This window comes from Nanorana parkeri, unplaced genomic scaffold, assembly GCF_000935625.1.
Source record: "Nanorana parkeri isolate BGI_ZX_2015 unplaced genomic scaffold, ASM93562v1 scaffold575, whole genome shotgun sequence".
In the NCBI taxonomy this organism is placed as follows: domain Eukaryota; kingdom Metazoa; phylum Chordata; class Amphibia; order Anura; family Dicroglossidae; genus Nanorana; species Nanorana parkeri.
In genome coordinates this window covers 977,938-990,793 of record NW_017306843.1, presented here as the reverse complement: position 1 = coordinate 990,793, position 12,856 = coordinate 977,938, and the positions used below count along the sequence as shown (strand labels likewise).

The 12,856-nt window shown below is 41.2% G+C and overlaps 1 protein-coding gene across 1 annotated transcript in view; it reads right to left on the bottom strand.

Moving 5' to 3' along the window:
* Positions 1–12,856, bottom strand: part of CNN3 (calponin 3) — a 37,126-nt gene that overhangs the window by 3,519 nt on the left and 20,751 nt on the right. The window contains exons 2-5 of the mRNA XM_018562382.1: positions 7,659–7,780; positions 4,573–4,639; positions 4,344–4,481; positions 707–823 (exon numbers count right to left, since the gene is read on the bottom strand). Coding sequence (XP_018417884.1) covers positions 707–823; positions 4,344–4,481; positions 4,573–4,639; positions 7,659–7,780 — 444 coding nt within the window. The remainder of the gene's footprint in view (positions 1–706; positions 824–4,343; positions 4,482–4,572; positions 4,640–7,658; positions 7,781–12,856) is intronic.

Below are 12,856 nucleotides of genomic sequence, written 5' to 3'. Positions count from 1 at the left end.
GTACAGGGACAATGATGGCATGCTTGGACTTGTAGTTCCTTGGCTGATATATATGTGTGGGGGTGGGGGGTACAGTTCTAGTGGATGTTTATATAATATGGGGGGGGGCGAAAAAAAATGTTCTGCCCCGGGCGCCCATAACTCTGGTTACGCCACTGCTTTCCAGGACAGCTATGTTGTCTCCAAACTCTTCACCCTTTTGTGGATAGCCCTGCAAGTTTTTCTTAAACTGGTCTGAAACAAAACAGATTTGAGATCTTGGTAAAAGGTTGAAACGCGTTATCCGGCTGGAGATTAGTATTACTACAATGGGTTACAATGCTTGGCTTTTAAATGGTACATTAGAGGTGTTGATCATCTTTTTTAAAAGACTTAAGACAGTGGCAATAAGAAGGGAAATCTGAGAATTTCAGCTACTACAACCCATTAGGGATTTCCGGCCTTCTCAATAAGTGGATTTAATAACACTGTGCACATAGCACCAATGTGCTTTAAACTCCCAGCAGTCTGATTTCAGTTTTACTTTGTACATTAGATAATAGACATCTCTAACACATAAAACACATCAGCACCAGTGACTGAGGTTAAGTGGAGATCACATGAGCCACTTGTGGATAAGTGGAGTCAATCAGAGCAAAATAAAGAAACTGACAAATAGACGTCCGCAGCAACAGTACAAATGAGCGCTTGCTTTTCTTCTAGTTACCTGTAAACCAATAACGCTCTGCCCGGCTTTTAGCTTATCATCATTAAACTGTCTCTTCTGCTTTTCTGCATATTTGACACCAATGTCTACGGTAGTGTGAAAGCCTTTTGTTTTTGCCTGCAAGAGAGAAATCAAACATTTCTTCAAGATAATCCTCTAGAGTTTTACTGGCTAAAAAAAATTAACTAAATAAATAAAGCTGACCATACATGTATAGATTTTCCTGTTCAGCCCACATAACAAGCGAAAGCCACTCGATTCTCCCATCGGGAATCAAATCTCACCTGCCGACTATTGAATTTTGACAGCCAGTGCCTGCAGCTGTGGCCGATTGGCTCCAATCACTGGTCCCCCCAATAATTTTCTGGCAGACTCCTTTGATTTTTCCGTTGAAGTTGACAAGCCAGGTGGTGCCAAACGGGCCCCCCGCAGTTACAATTTCATCTGATTCACAGGAACAGGTTGAAAGGGATGGCTAGCTTAAGGTACATACATCTAGGTGTACAGCAAGAGTTCACTGAATAGATGAATGTTCATTTCCCTTATTCATATATCCCAGACGTACCAGGCTGCATTTACACAGAAGTACTGGTGGCTAAACAGAACTTACAGTCCCATACCTCTGCTGCAATTATACTGTTCCAACACACAACTCTGGCTCCAGTTTCCAATCTGTTTATCTACTTAGGTGACTGGAGGTAAGAGGAATATCAAAAATTAAATATATAGACACCGGCACTCCAATAGCAAGTCAAAAATGTCTGTTTATTGATGTATGAGCAGCATAACGTGATACACTCAATGAGACGTTTCAGTGTCTCGCAGGATCCCCTTCATCAGACAGAACAAAGAATAGAATGTAGAAGTTATGCATACGGTATGCCAGGAAGGCCCCAATGGTTTGAGGACACCAGAACTGATACTAATCGGTTACTAACAGTTATAGAACATAGTGCTCTTTTCTTTGTTAAAGCCAACCATCATCCATTATGAATATTTCCAAAGTCAGACTTGTCTAGAAAAGCCTCTACAATGCTGCATATGAAATTGCTTTCTGTTTCCTATCAGTTAGGAACAAACTCTGCCTTTTGTCATTAGCCCTGCTCATCCACCAGTGCCCCCCTCGCTCAGCAATTAGGGCAATTATATTGGACAGTTAAAGTGTGGTCAAGACTTAACACACAAGAATATATGGCCAAAAAGGTCAAGAAATGAAGGTCTTAAACAAACTGAAAGCAAATAACAGAAGAGGCTCTTCTGAATGGAGTGAAGAAACAGCGGGCATCCTTTGGTGGCTACGGAACATCAATGTTTTCAGAAAAAAAGCAATGTTGCACGGTAAACGTATTAACCAACATCCGTTCTAGTCATTGTCTGGTTCAACATTTATTTAAAAAAAAAAAAAAGATTGGAATTTGTACTGCCAGCCTTAGATATGAAAAGGCAGAAGGCAAATTAGTCTGCTGGCACCCACACAAAAAAACAGAAGTCAAGGCTCCGAGTGGACAAACCGTTATGCCGCCATTACTAAATGTGGCAGGTATGGTGCTAAATGCTTAAAAAACAACAACTACAAAAGAGAATTCCTTACAATGCTGCATTTTCCTACAAATCATGATCAAGTAGGGATGTTCAGATACCAGTGCCGATACTTGGCATTTTCATGAGAACTACCAGGGTTACAGCTGGGACCTGGCTCTGGGGCTCCACCACTTTCCTGAAATCATTAAGTCTGTATTGTTTTAGAAAATCTGTCACATGACAACAAAAATGTATCAGTACATGTATATGCGAGTACTCGGACAAGTGTCAGTACTTGAAAAAAATATGGTATTGGTGCTTTGCTAATATATATTTATATAAAAAGATTAAAAAAACTTCATGCACTAAAAACAGATGTACAAATCCCAGGAGCCCCGTATGTGCCTTAAAATGACAGCTGCCTCCTAACTTTTGAATTTTTCTCCAATCTAACCTTGGAGCTGGAAAAGTATCTGTACTTGTACAGTGTACGGTACTTGGTATCTGAAGTATCATTAGAATTTGAAACAAATCTAATTAAATCCTTTAAATGAGTATTTTTTTATTTAATGGACTTAATAATTATGAGTATTTGGTAAAGCCTCCTATTTTGTTTCCGAATTATTGGAATGTCTAACCCCCTTAGGACACAAAGGGGAAATTATGAATTCCACAGACAACCATTGAGAGGCAGGAGGAGGTCTGGCTGACAGAACAGCAGCACACCGGGAGACAGTCCAAGGAGGAAATGTCACTGCAGACATTTTCCTGCAAGCTTAATAAATCAGGACATTTGTCACGTGCACACACGTGCCAACTCTGCAGAGTGACAACATTGAGCTCATCTTCACCGAGATGCAATACCATGGAACTGTGCATTGAAAACAGACTCTCCCAACACTAACAATCCAATGCTGGGTGACATTTGGTACTGGGGGATATTGCATGTGTAAAGCCCACTGCAGTTCCTAGTTGCCAAAAGCTTACTGGCTACAATTTTTTTTTTTTTTACTGTCCAACACAAGTCTGCAGTAAGTGAAGTCAGAACGTCTGGTCCACATACTTGTAGAAGATGAAGATCACCAGCACTCCAGTAGTAGCATTAGTCCCTGTGCCTATTTATTGAAATGAAACGTCACAAACATGATATAGCCAACGTTTCGGGGCCACGCAGGGTCCATTTATCAGGGCAACATAGTGACGTCACTAGCTTGCCCTGATGAAGGGACCCTGCGTGGACCCGAAACGTTGGCTATATCATGTTTGACTTCAATAAAAAAGCACAAGGATTGATGCTACTACTGGAGTGCTGGTGGTCTTCATCTTCTACAAGTATGATACACACAGCACCATCCGTGGATGGACTATCATTGCGAGCACCAGGGTTGTTGAGGTCCAACCGCTGTAAGGAGCGCAGGGGACATATCCGTATTCCACATACTTGTTCTCAGTCAGTGACCAAGAGTCCAATGGATCAGAATAACAGCCAGCATTTAAGAGGGGGATGTCGGCAATGGCAGTCTGTGCCTAGGTAGATCAGCCCTAGGTACATATCCCACTCTGCCCTGCCAGACATTTTACAATTCCTGCTTATCAATGCTGGTAGAAGTCAAGGGGTGGGACTGTCACTCTACAAAATTATGAAACCGGCAACAGATTGAAATGTCTGCTTACAGGAAGTCATGTGACCAGCATCAATAGCCACTCCAGCTTCCAAGGTATCAGGTGTAGGTTATAATTATGTTTATTCTTTTCCAAACTGTTGGAAAAAAATTTCCACGGAGAACTTTAAAGAGAACTCTGAACCATCCCACAGGGGTCCCTGCTCAAACCCTGCGCAGGTAGAACTCTTGGTGACTGAATCAAAAACTCCTGCACTACAGGGCAAGAATGCAAACCGCTTATCGACAGATTCCAAGGCCACTTTTCTCGTGCTGTTAACCGCGGACAACACATATTGGTAGTGGATCATCAATGAATACCTTTTCTCCTTGAAGCCCTACTTGCATGTGAAAACAAAATAAAAAAAAAACACAGGGTAGTTTGACACCTCATTATCATTTTATGGTCTATACATTTAACCCTAATCATTAATGTACAGCTAAGAGGTACATACCAAACCAGCCAGGGACACCAGAGAGGACTGAACTTGTGTCATGTTTCCATTCTCAAAGAGGTCATTGGCTTCAAAAATGTCATGTGGCCTCATGCCATATTCCTGCATGGCTTTAATAAAGTTTCCAATGTTTTCCAGCTGTGGAACAATCAGCAGATCACACCATCAAGATACATTTCCATGAGATCACACAACTACACAATCCAAGAAATGTGCTCACAGCCCTTACCTTGTGCCAGTTTATTTTTGCATCATTGACTTTCCTTACTGCTCCTGGATGTAATCTATTGATGAGACTAGAAGAAAGAAGGAGATTAGCAAATGTACTGAACAAGGCCAAAAAGCTTTAAACTGAATCCATAAAATCATGCGCACGGACCTCCAACCAATGCTATTTGAGTTCTGGGTGGAAGCCAACAGGTAAATGGAATGAACACTGCGATATTTAAGCTTTCCGAGATAATCTAGACTGTAATACAGATGTTACTCTGGATAACACAAAACCCAGAGCATCAGACAGCCAAGCAGTAATCTAGCCCCAAGTATAATCAAAGACCACAGCTCCAGAATATACTCTACACAGTGGAAAAGGTGTGTGGAAGAAAAAGCAGCATCCTATGTACATACTCTGCAATGGTATAATGAGACATGACACACTGACGCAGCTATTTTCAGCCTGCTGCCTATGCCAGCTGGTCACATTCTTCTATTCTTTTTACCATACAGTATTATGAAATACAATAGCAGATAGAAAGTGCACCAGCATTGTGCAATATCTTCAATAAAACTTTATTTAAAAGTAAATCTTTATTTACAACATTTGCAAAAAACTACAATTTATCCAAGGTGAGACTCACTCAATCCAACTGTTGAACTCATTCAGCAACATGTAAATCAAAGCCTCATACGTGCATCACCGCTTATGCATTTTGAGGGAGACCCCCCCCCCCCCCCCCCTCGCTTCCTCAAAGCTCTGATAAGTGGGTTTTCCACAACACCACAATGAACTTTATCTGGATGGGTTTGGCAATTGGTAGTTTGTATCCAGTGGACTGAGCAAGTCTCACCTTTTTTAATAACACTATTATAGAGGTCACACAATGCCGGTGAACCTTCTATTTGCTCTATAGAGTCACAGAAAGATTTCCCAGTCTCAAGAGAGCTGCAGGGCCGTGAATATTATCCCTACATCAGCATTCTTATGGTAACAGTTGAATGAACTTTGGATTGAAGCAACACTTGAGCGCTAACAGTTTGCATTTATTTAACGGCAATAGGAAAATAGAGAGAGAACTTGGGCAAAGGGCAGCACAGATAAAACTCTTCCCCCAGACCCACTGAAACTGATGATACCGGTCAGTGCAAAGGCAGCAGCAATAGCAAAGCAATCACCTGATCAGAGGTAAACTCCATTTAAAAAAGTTGCTTTTTTGTTACTCGAGACAGCCTATTGAGTCTTTCCATCTACATAAAAGCTGTAGACCAGGCTCCGTTTGCATAGTGATCTGGTTTTACAGCATTTCCCAGATGCAGGAAGGTGAATGTCAGGTGCTTCGTGTTGTTTTTGCAGCAACATGGCGGTGTCTACCATCAGCCAGAACAGGTTACCACAGGAGGGATCAGGGTTTTATTTTCCACGGTGTGCAAATATTTGCACGATTTTAGACTTATTCAAACTGACCCTGTGGTCACCTTAAAAACAGTAAACAGGCAGAAGATACTGAACTTTAGCAAGCAAACGTCCCTACATGTTTGCAGATATACCTTATGGAGCACCCTGGTTATCTGGAGATCTACAGCGCTCTATTAGAAAAATCTGAACCAGATACTGTGAACGGTAGCTCAGGCTCGCTCAGTCCCTCACAACGACGCTGTTAATCACTAAGACCCAACAGAAAAGGCAGATGGAGCTGAAGAAACTGGTCAAGATCTACACAAGAGTGCTCCAGCAGTTGGGGTACCAGGATTGTTCTACAAGGTATATCAGGTACCTCTAGAAGTCACTAGTCTAGAAGTCTAGTGCAACATGTTTCATCCCAAATAAATTAGGTCACATTTCCAATGGTATTAGTAGTTTTATCATTCACTTTGCTTGCTTTTTTTTACAGGTTTCTTTAAGCTTTTATAGCTTGGTACAAATGATTTACTGAAAATCTTTGCTCATATCTATGTATCTGTGTATATCCATCTAATTGCACGGTACTTTCCTGGTCCAGGCTAAAAAGCAAACTTCAGACTGGTTGCTATGGACAGCACATAGACTGATCCTCCTCCTAATATCTTCTAAATGTACTTTCCTATTGCCACAATGTGATAAGGACACATGTAACCAGTCAATGGACAATTTCTCTTAACATTTCTGTAAATTCAAACCAGATGCGTATAGATGGGCAAAGGGTTCTGTTTGATGAAGGTTTTTCTATTCTTTTTTTCTCTATAGGTTGAACTTGGTGAGGTTGAAAAAAGAAAAGTACATCAACTATGCAAGATATCCAGCAGAGCAACCCAACATACTTTTCAAATACATAACTGTTCATTTGTTCACCTGTCTACTTACAGTAGTGTCGATTTCCTGGTCCTCAGCAGCACTCGGTGGTTCCTCCTGCTGACCACTACCATATCATTACTGTGTCCTATAGTGATGTGCAGGTCAGCATGAAAAAAACAATGAGCGCTGCCAGGAAATTGACACTCCAGGAAGTTGGTTTCTGCAAAAGAATTCAGTTGGAGACTCCTCAGACCTCAGAGTAGCGTTCAGGCAGTAGAAGAGGCAAGTATCCACTAGATTCTTTACAGGGACAGCTTTTATTAAGAATTTCAGTATGCTGACAGGGTTGCTTGAACGTGACCCTGCCGATATAGGGTTAGAACAGAAAAAAGAAAGACCTACCTGTAACAGAAGAGAGAATACTTACCTTTATGGCAGCCTATGTGTTGAAACCCGGCCTTTGGGTGGATTGAACTGTTTACCCCCATAGCATGCTCTGGCTCTTCCCACCAGCTCATACTTTCTGATATGACATGTGGACTGGTAGCAGAAACCACAGAACGAGCTGGAGCAGATATTCTACTCAGCTTCTAGTATATGTTAGCTACCTCGTGGTCTCTGGTTTCAATACATTGCGAGTCACTGACCTGGAACAAGCATGCAACAAATACAGTCATGGGAAGTTTAGGTATATGCATACTTATACCTGGTCAGAGACCCCAAAAGGAAGTTAAGGCATTAGCATAACAGCCAGGCAAATTAGCATTATTTTTTTTCAGCACCCAACTTATTACCAATTCTAGTATATGATAGAACAGCGCACTTACTGGCAGAGAATGGCTCCATCTCTCAGACCCATCTGGAAGTTATCACCAATCCTCATGCCGGTCACCTCCTCTATCCAGAGTCGCAGATCCTCCTCCACCTGAGCGTCATATTTCTGGGCAATCTGGAAGCAAAAGAAAAATATATGAAAACATAGCTTGTGTGATTTTACACCTCATCAAATTTGAACATTGCCATTCTAGCATTTCTTCCAGTTTAGAAATAGCATTTTAACCCGACTAAGGCGCACATTAATATTCCATAATCTAAGCTGGCGACCACCATAGCTTTAGATGTATGGATACAACACCAAGAAATTAATGCAGTTTGCCATTACGGTAGCTCTGGAACAACTGCCCCATAGAACAAGGAGCACATATAAAAATCACAAGTAGACACTAGACACAAACTTCCAGAAATGCCATCAAAGTATTCCTGACATGGTGAACGCAGACAAGCTCTGCAGACTGGATAGATCAGTGAACGTGGACCAGTTATGCTGAGAGTGAAAGGAGATTTTAGAATAATGTCTATATACTTCTGTTATGGTGACAGGTTTGTAAGAAAAGCTACTTATCAGGCTCATGATACCATGCAAAATGATGCACTAGAAGTCAAAGCAGCCAAGCAGGAGTTACTTTCCTGTAACTCAGGGCACAGAGATGGAAGAAGACAGATTTCTGATTGCTTGCTGGAGGTATTGCAACTCGCAGCTTTTTCCTCAATGCAAGTGCTGTACTGCCAGACCATATGCGCCAACCCTTGGCAGACTCTACCATCAGCCAGTGAATGTCACATATCATGGGTATTGCAAATTACTATGGAATTCAGGAGCCAGTCTGTCCAATCCAGGAGCCATCTCCAATGAAACAGCTAGAGAAAAATTCAAAAGTTAGATGCCAGCTGTAATTGTTAGGGAGCATTGGCTGCCTGGCCTGCACAGGACATTGACATCAGCAATATTCTCAGTAGAGAATTACAAATCTGCTGACGTCAGTACTCCCAATACAGCGCAGATACCTATGTGAATAACCGCTGGGTGTGCATCTCATGATTTAAAAGTGGAATACCCCAATGTATCATTACAGACTTCCACCTATTCTAAAATCCTAAAACCATTCTTCCAATTTAAACGCAAGTTAAGGTGCACTTTAAGTAAGCCTTCTAATAGGTTACAGCCCAATATGTCCCAAACTCCACTATTCTCTAGCGGATGTGATTACCCAGGAAGTATCCTATGACCTAAAGGGAGAGTGATGTACTATTCATGAGATCCTGACAAATCTTTGAAGCAGAAATATATAACCAGTGAAACAATACAAGGCCTGAGAGCACTTTTATATGATCCATGGGATTAGTGTAAACAGCAGAGGCACACATCATTTGGCAGTGTGAATGGAATGTCTGAGTAAAGCACTTTGTCCCACTTACTGCACTGTTAGCCCAGTGCTTAGAAACCACAGATGGGAAAAATCAGACTTAAATCAAACCAAAATACATATTACAGGACAATAGTCACCTGTGTAACCACAGCACTCCTACACCGCAACGGGGTGTGAAGGTGAAGAATTTGATGTACAGTAAGAGCCTAGAAGTCTTATAGGATTCCATGCATGCATACAGGATTAGCATCTGCACAGCACAATGTCTACCCATTTAAGTCTTTTCAGAACAGTTAAGTCAGCATTTAAAGGAAAGCAATTGATTTCCAAGGCTGACTGGACACCACATTGAAATCTGGGTGAAGGAAAGCAGGACATTGTTTTTTTTTTTTTTTTTTAAAAGCAATCACAAAATGAGACCAAACAATACCTCTAGCTCATATCTTTGCAATGCCAGCCAATACTCCCTGGCACCTATGCCTACCCCGTCCAATACATCATGATGATGTGACATGCATCAGAACAGAGGATAACCCTATAGAATAAGGGTAGCCCAGCCTTTTCTTCCAGTTTCCAACCACCAAGCTGAGAAGGTAAGTACTCACACAATCTATTTTTTTTTTTTAATTTTAATTCTTCAAAACATACCTGACTGGTAAGAGCAGGGGGGTCCCATAAACAGTTGGCTTTCTTCCTTGGAAAGGCTTGTTCTACAGGAAGTGCACTACAGCTTTGTTATGCAGTCAGTTTAGATGCAAACCATGAACAGAGGAGTTGCAGAACGAACTTTCAGAGACCACATATAGAAGTGTTCAAAAATATATTTTCTTATGACTTTCCCATTTTTACATGCTTGCTCTTTGATTAATATAGAGATTAGTCGTTTAGCCATTAGAGGATGGCTCAGTGCCATCAACATTGATGAGCAAATGTAGAATATTTTGACCAAGAGGGTCAGCACGACACCTAAGAAACTAGACCTTTTTTTGGAAGGACAGGTCAACAATGGCAGCCTACATGACAGGTTGCCTTTAACAAAGACTTCAATTGTTCTACAACATACAACGGCTTCCATGGTGAGAAGTCACCTGGGTACTCTACCAGAAAACATCTGAGGAATTTATTTGATCACATGGAACTCAGGAAAAAAGTCTGACCTTTCTGAGCTCTTTCCTCCTTACCAAGAAAAGTCTGGTAAACGATTAATCATGTGTCAAAAGCAAAAAGCATGGAGTAACGTGCTCTGTGTACAAATGATCCAGTTCAAGGATACGCAAATCAGATCAGCAGCACATTAACCAGCATGATCTTACTAATGGAAAGCGCCAGTAATCTTTTTACATAAAGCAACCAAATGGAGAAGTTTCACATGACCTAATTCTAGAAAAATCTGTTTCAAATTTCACTGCAACAGCTGGCCGTACGCCAGACCTTATAAACTTTCCCCGCATGCTTCAAGGAGTGGGAATTTCAGAAGCTTTCCATAATAGGAGAGTCCCATCTCTGGGCACGAGCCATATTCAGATCCACTCTAAGGGCTTTGTGGGTTAAAAGAATAAAACATTTTATCTACGTCAGTATTCCACAAGGGCTGCCAGAATCTCACTCAACCATTACCAAAAGCGCCAGTATTTTATTCCCATCACGAAGACAATAAAAGCTGGAATTGTATTCTTTCTGATGCAACTCAGTCAAGTTTAATTTTCCCTACATAACTGGTGTATAAATTTGGAGCAGTTATTTTTAAGGGTAGGACCACACTTTTACAATGAGGTATTAGTGGGGTATGAAAAGGTCAGCCAACTCAATACGAATGCTTCAGCTTTGGTAGAAGCCGAAGAATTAAAGGGAAACTATATCCCATTTTCAACAGGTCCACATTGTGATTCATTTATGGATAAGGACAACAGAAATTGCACTGAAATTCAAATACTGAATATACTAAAAAGTGGCCCATATGTATTTCCACAACAAACTCTGCAAATACCTTTGTATTTCAATGGATGAATAGGTCCAAAACCAACAGCATGTAGGCTTTTTTAAATAGCATATACCAAATAACTTTATCCAGATTTAATGCTGAAATTCCAATACAGAAGTACATAACTGCAGACCTTTATACACTGAGTGGCCAGTTTATTATGACCACCTGACGTTTGTAGGCTGTTTTGCTGATATTCGCTGCATGGCTTGAGCGCCAACAATCATCCCACGTTCAAAGGCTGTTAAATCGCGCTGTTTACCCATATCTGCAGAAAAAAAAAAAAATCACTTCTACCGTCGTGGTAAACAACCTGCTTCCCTATTTATAATGGTCTGGCCCTCTAGCAACTTCAGCGCAAAATTATAGCTAATTTGCTTACAAATGTCAGGTGGTCATAATAATCTGGCCACTCAGTGTATTATGCAATAAACAAACTCTGAAATAAACAGAATTGTGGGGGTTATCCCCATAAGTCAAGCTGACCTGTGACAATAATGATGTCACAGGTCAGCTCTATCAATCGGGAAGTCTGCACCGATCACTGTCAGTCACCACTCCCCCCCCACAGGGATTCCCCTCTCCGGTCCTCCAGCACTGACTGGACCAATAGACAGGGGAGGCGTCAGGCACAGCTTGGTCAGGGTGGATCTCGACAACATTGTTGGGATCTGTCCCGGATGCGACGCTCTTAGCATATAGCAATCAATACACTGAAAAATACTGAGTTTTGGGCCATCAGAGGAGACAGTACATGTCCTCCGATGACCCTGGGGAGAACTATGGGCAAAAACGGTTGCCCCATAGTCCTCCATTAAGTAAAGTCTCCAGCATGTTAGCATGTTGGACTTCTATCACACTCATGAACCAAGCAATGGTGCCCATGCGTATGAAAAGAGTTCTATTACAGTTGAATATCTATGGGGCAGCTGTAAACAAACACTCAAAAAATAAACCATTGGGAATGCTAAAGATAAAGAACCTTGTCCGATCCCCACTGTCTTCTTCGAAGCTAGGGCTATCTGCACATCGCTCCCCCTCCATTGCCATAAACAGCACATGGGACTAAGGTGCCCTTATATTAGGGGGAGAAAATTGTGAGATAGATATTAGAGAATTTTCAGATCTGCCCATGTCCAGCTTAACATATTTGCAGATTAGATCTCAATAATAACAAAGATAAAACAGTAAAGTACACAAATGGAGAACTACAAAAAATATACCAATTGTGCAGAGAGACTATCCATCATGAATGGCTGTATAGGTAGCGCCATATCAATAAACTAAGCTTCTCGAGATGCAATTCTACAATTCACTAGGCTGCTAGGTTGTGGTGTAACATGTGAAAGCACCTGGACCTCAGACAGTAAGGTTCCCAACAACCAACCCAATTGCACAAGCCTTGTTCAAGAGACCAGCCTTATAGACCCTTAATGTCACCTTAAAGAGAACTAGTCATCGCCAGTGTGCTATCACATAGGGGGCTTGTGAGCTCTCCCACGTGATAGCAATGAAGCAAAATAAAAAAATAAATAAAAAAATAACCTCAAAAAAGTTTAACGTGCCCCGACCCTGCGATTGTGCACATACTAAACGGAAACACAAGTCGGGTGCACCTACATATGAAAACGATTATTGCGCTACAGAGGTTAGGTATCGCCACGTGCAAGTGCAATACTTTTGGGGCCAATATTCATGGCTAACTCTAAACCAATGACTGGGCTTATTAGGTTATTTTATTATATTGGCTTGGAGTTGTACAATTCAGATTTTAAATCCATGAAACTAATTTACATTGTTAAATATATACAATTAAAAAAAGTATATATAAAAAAAA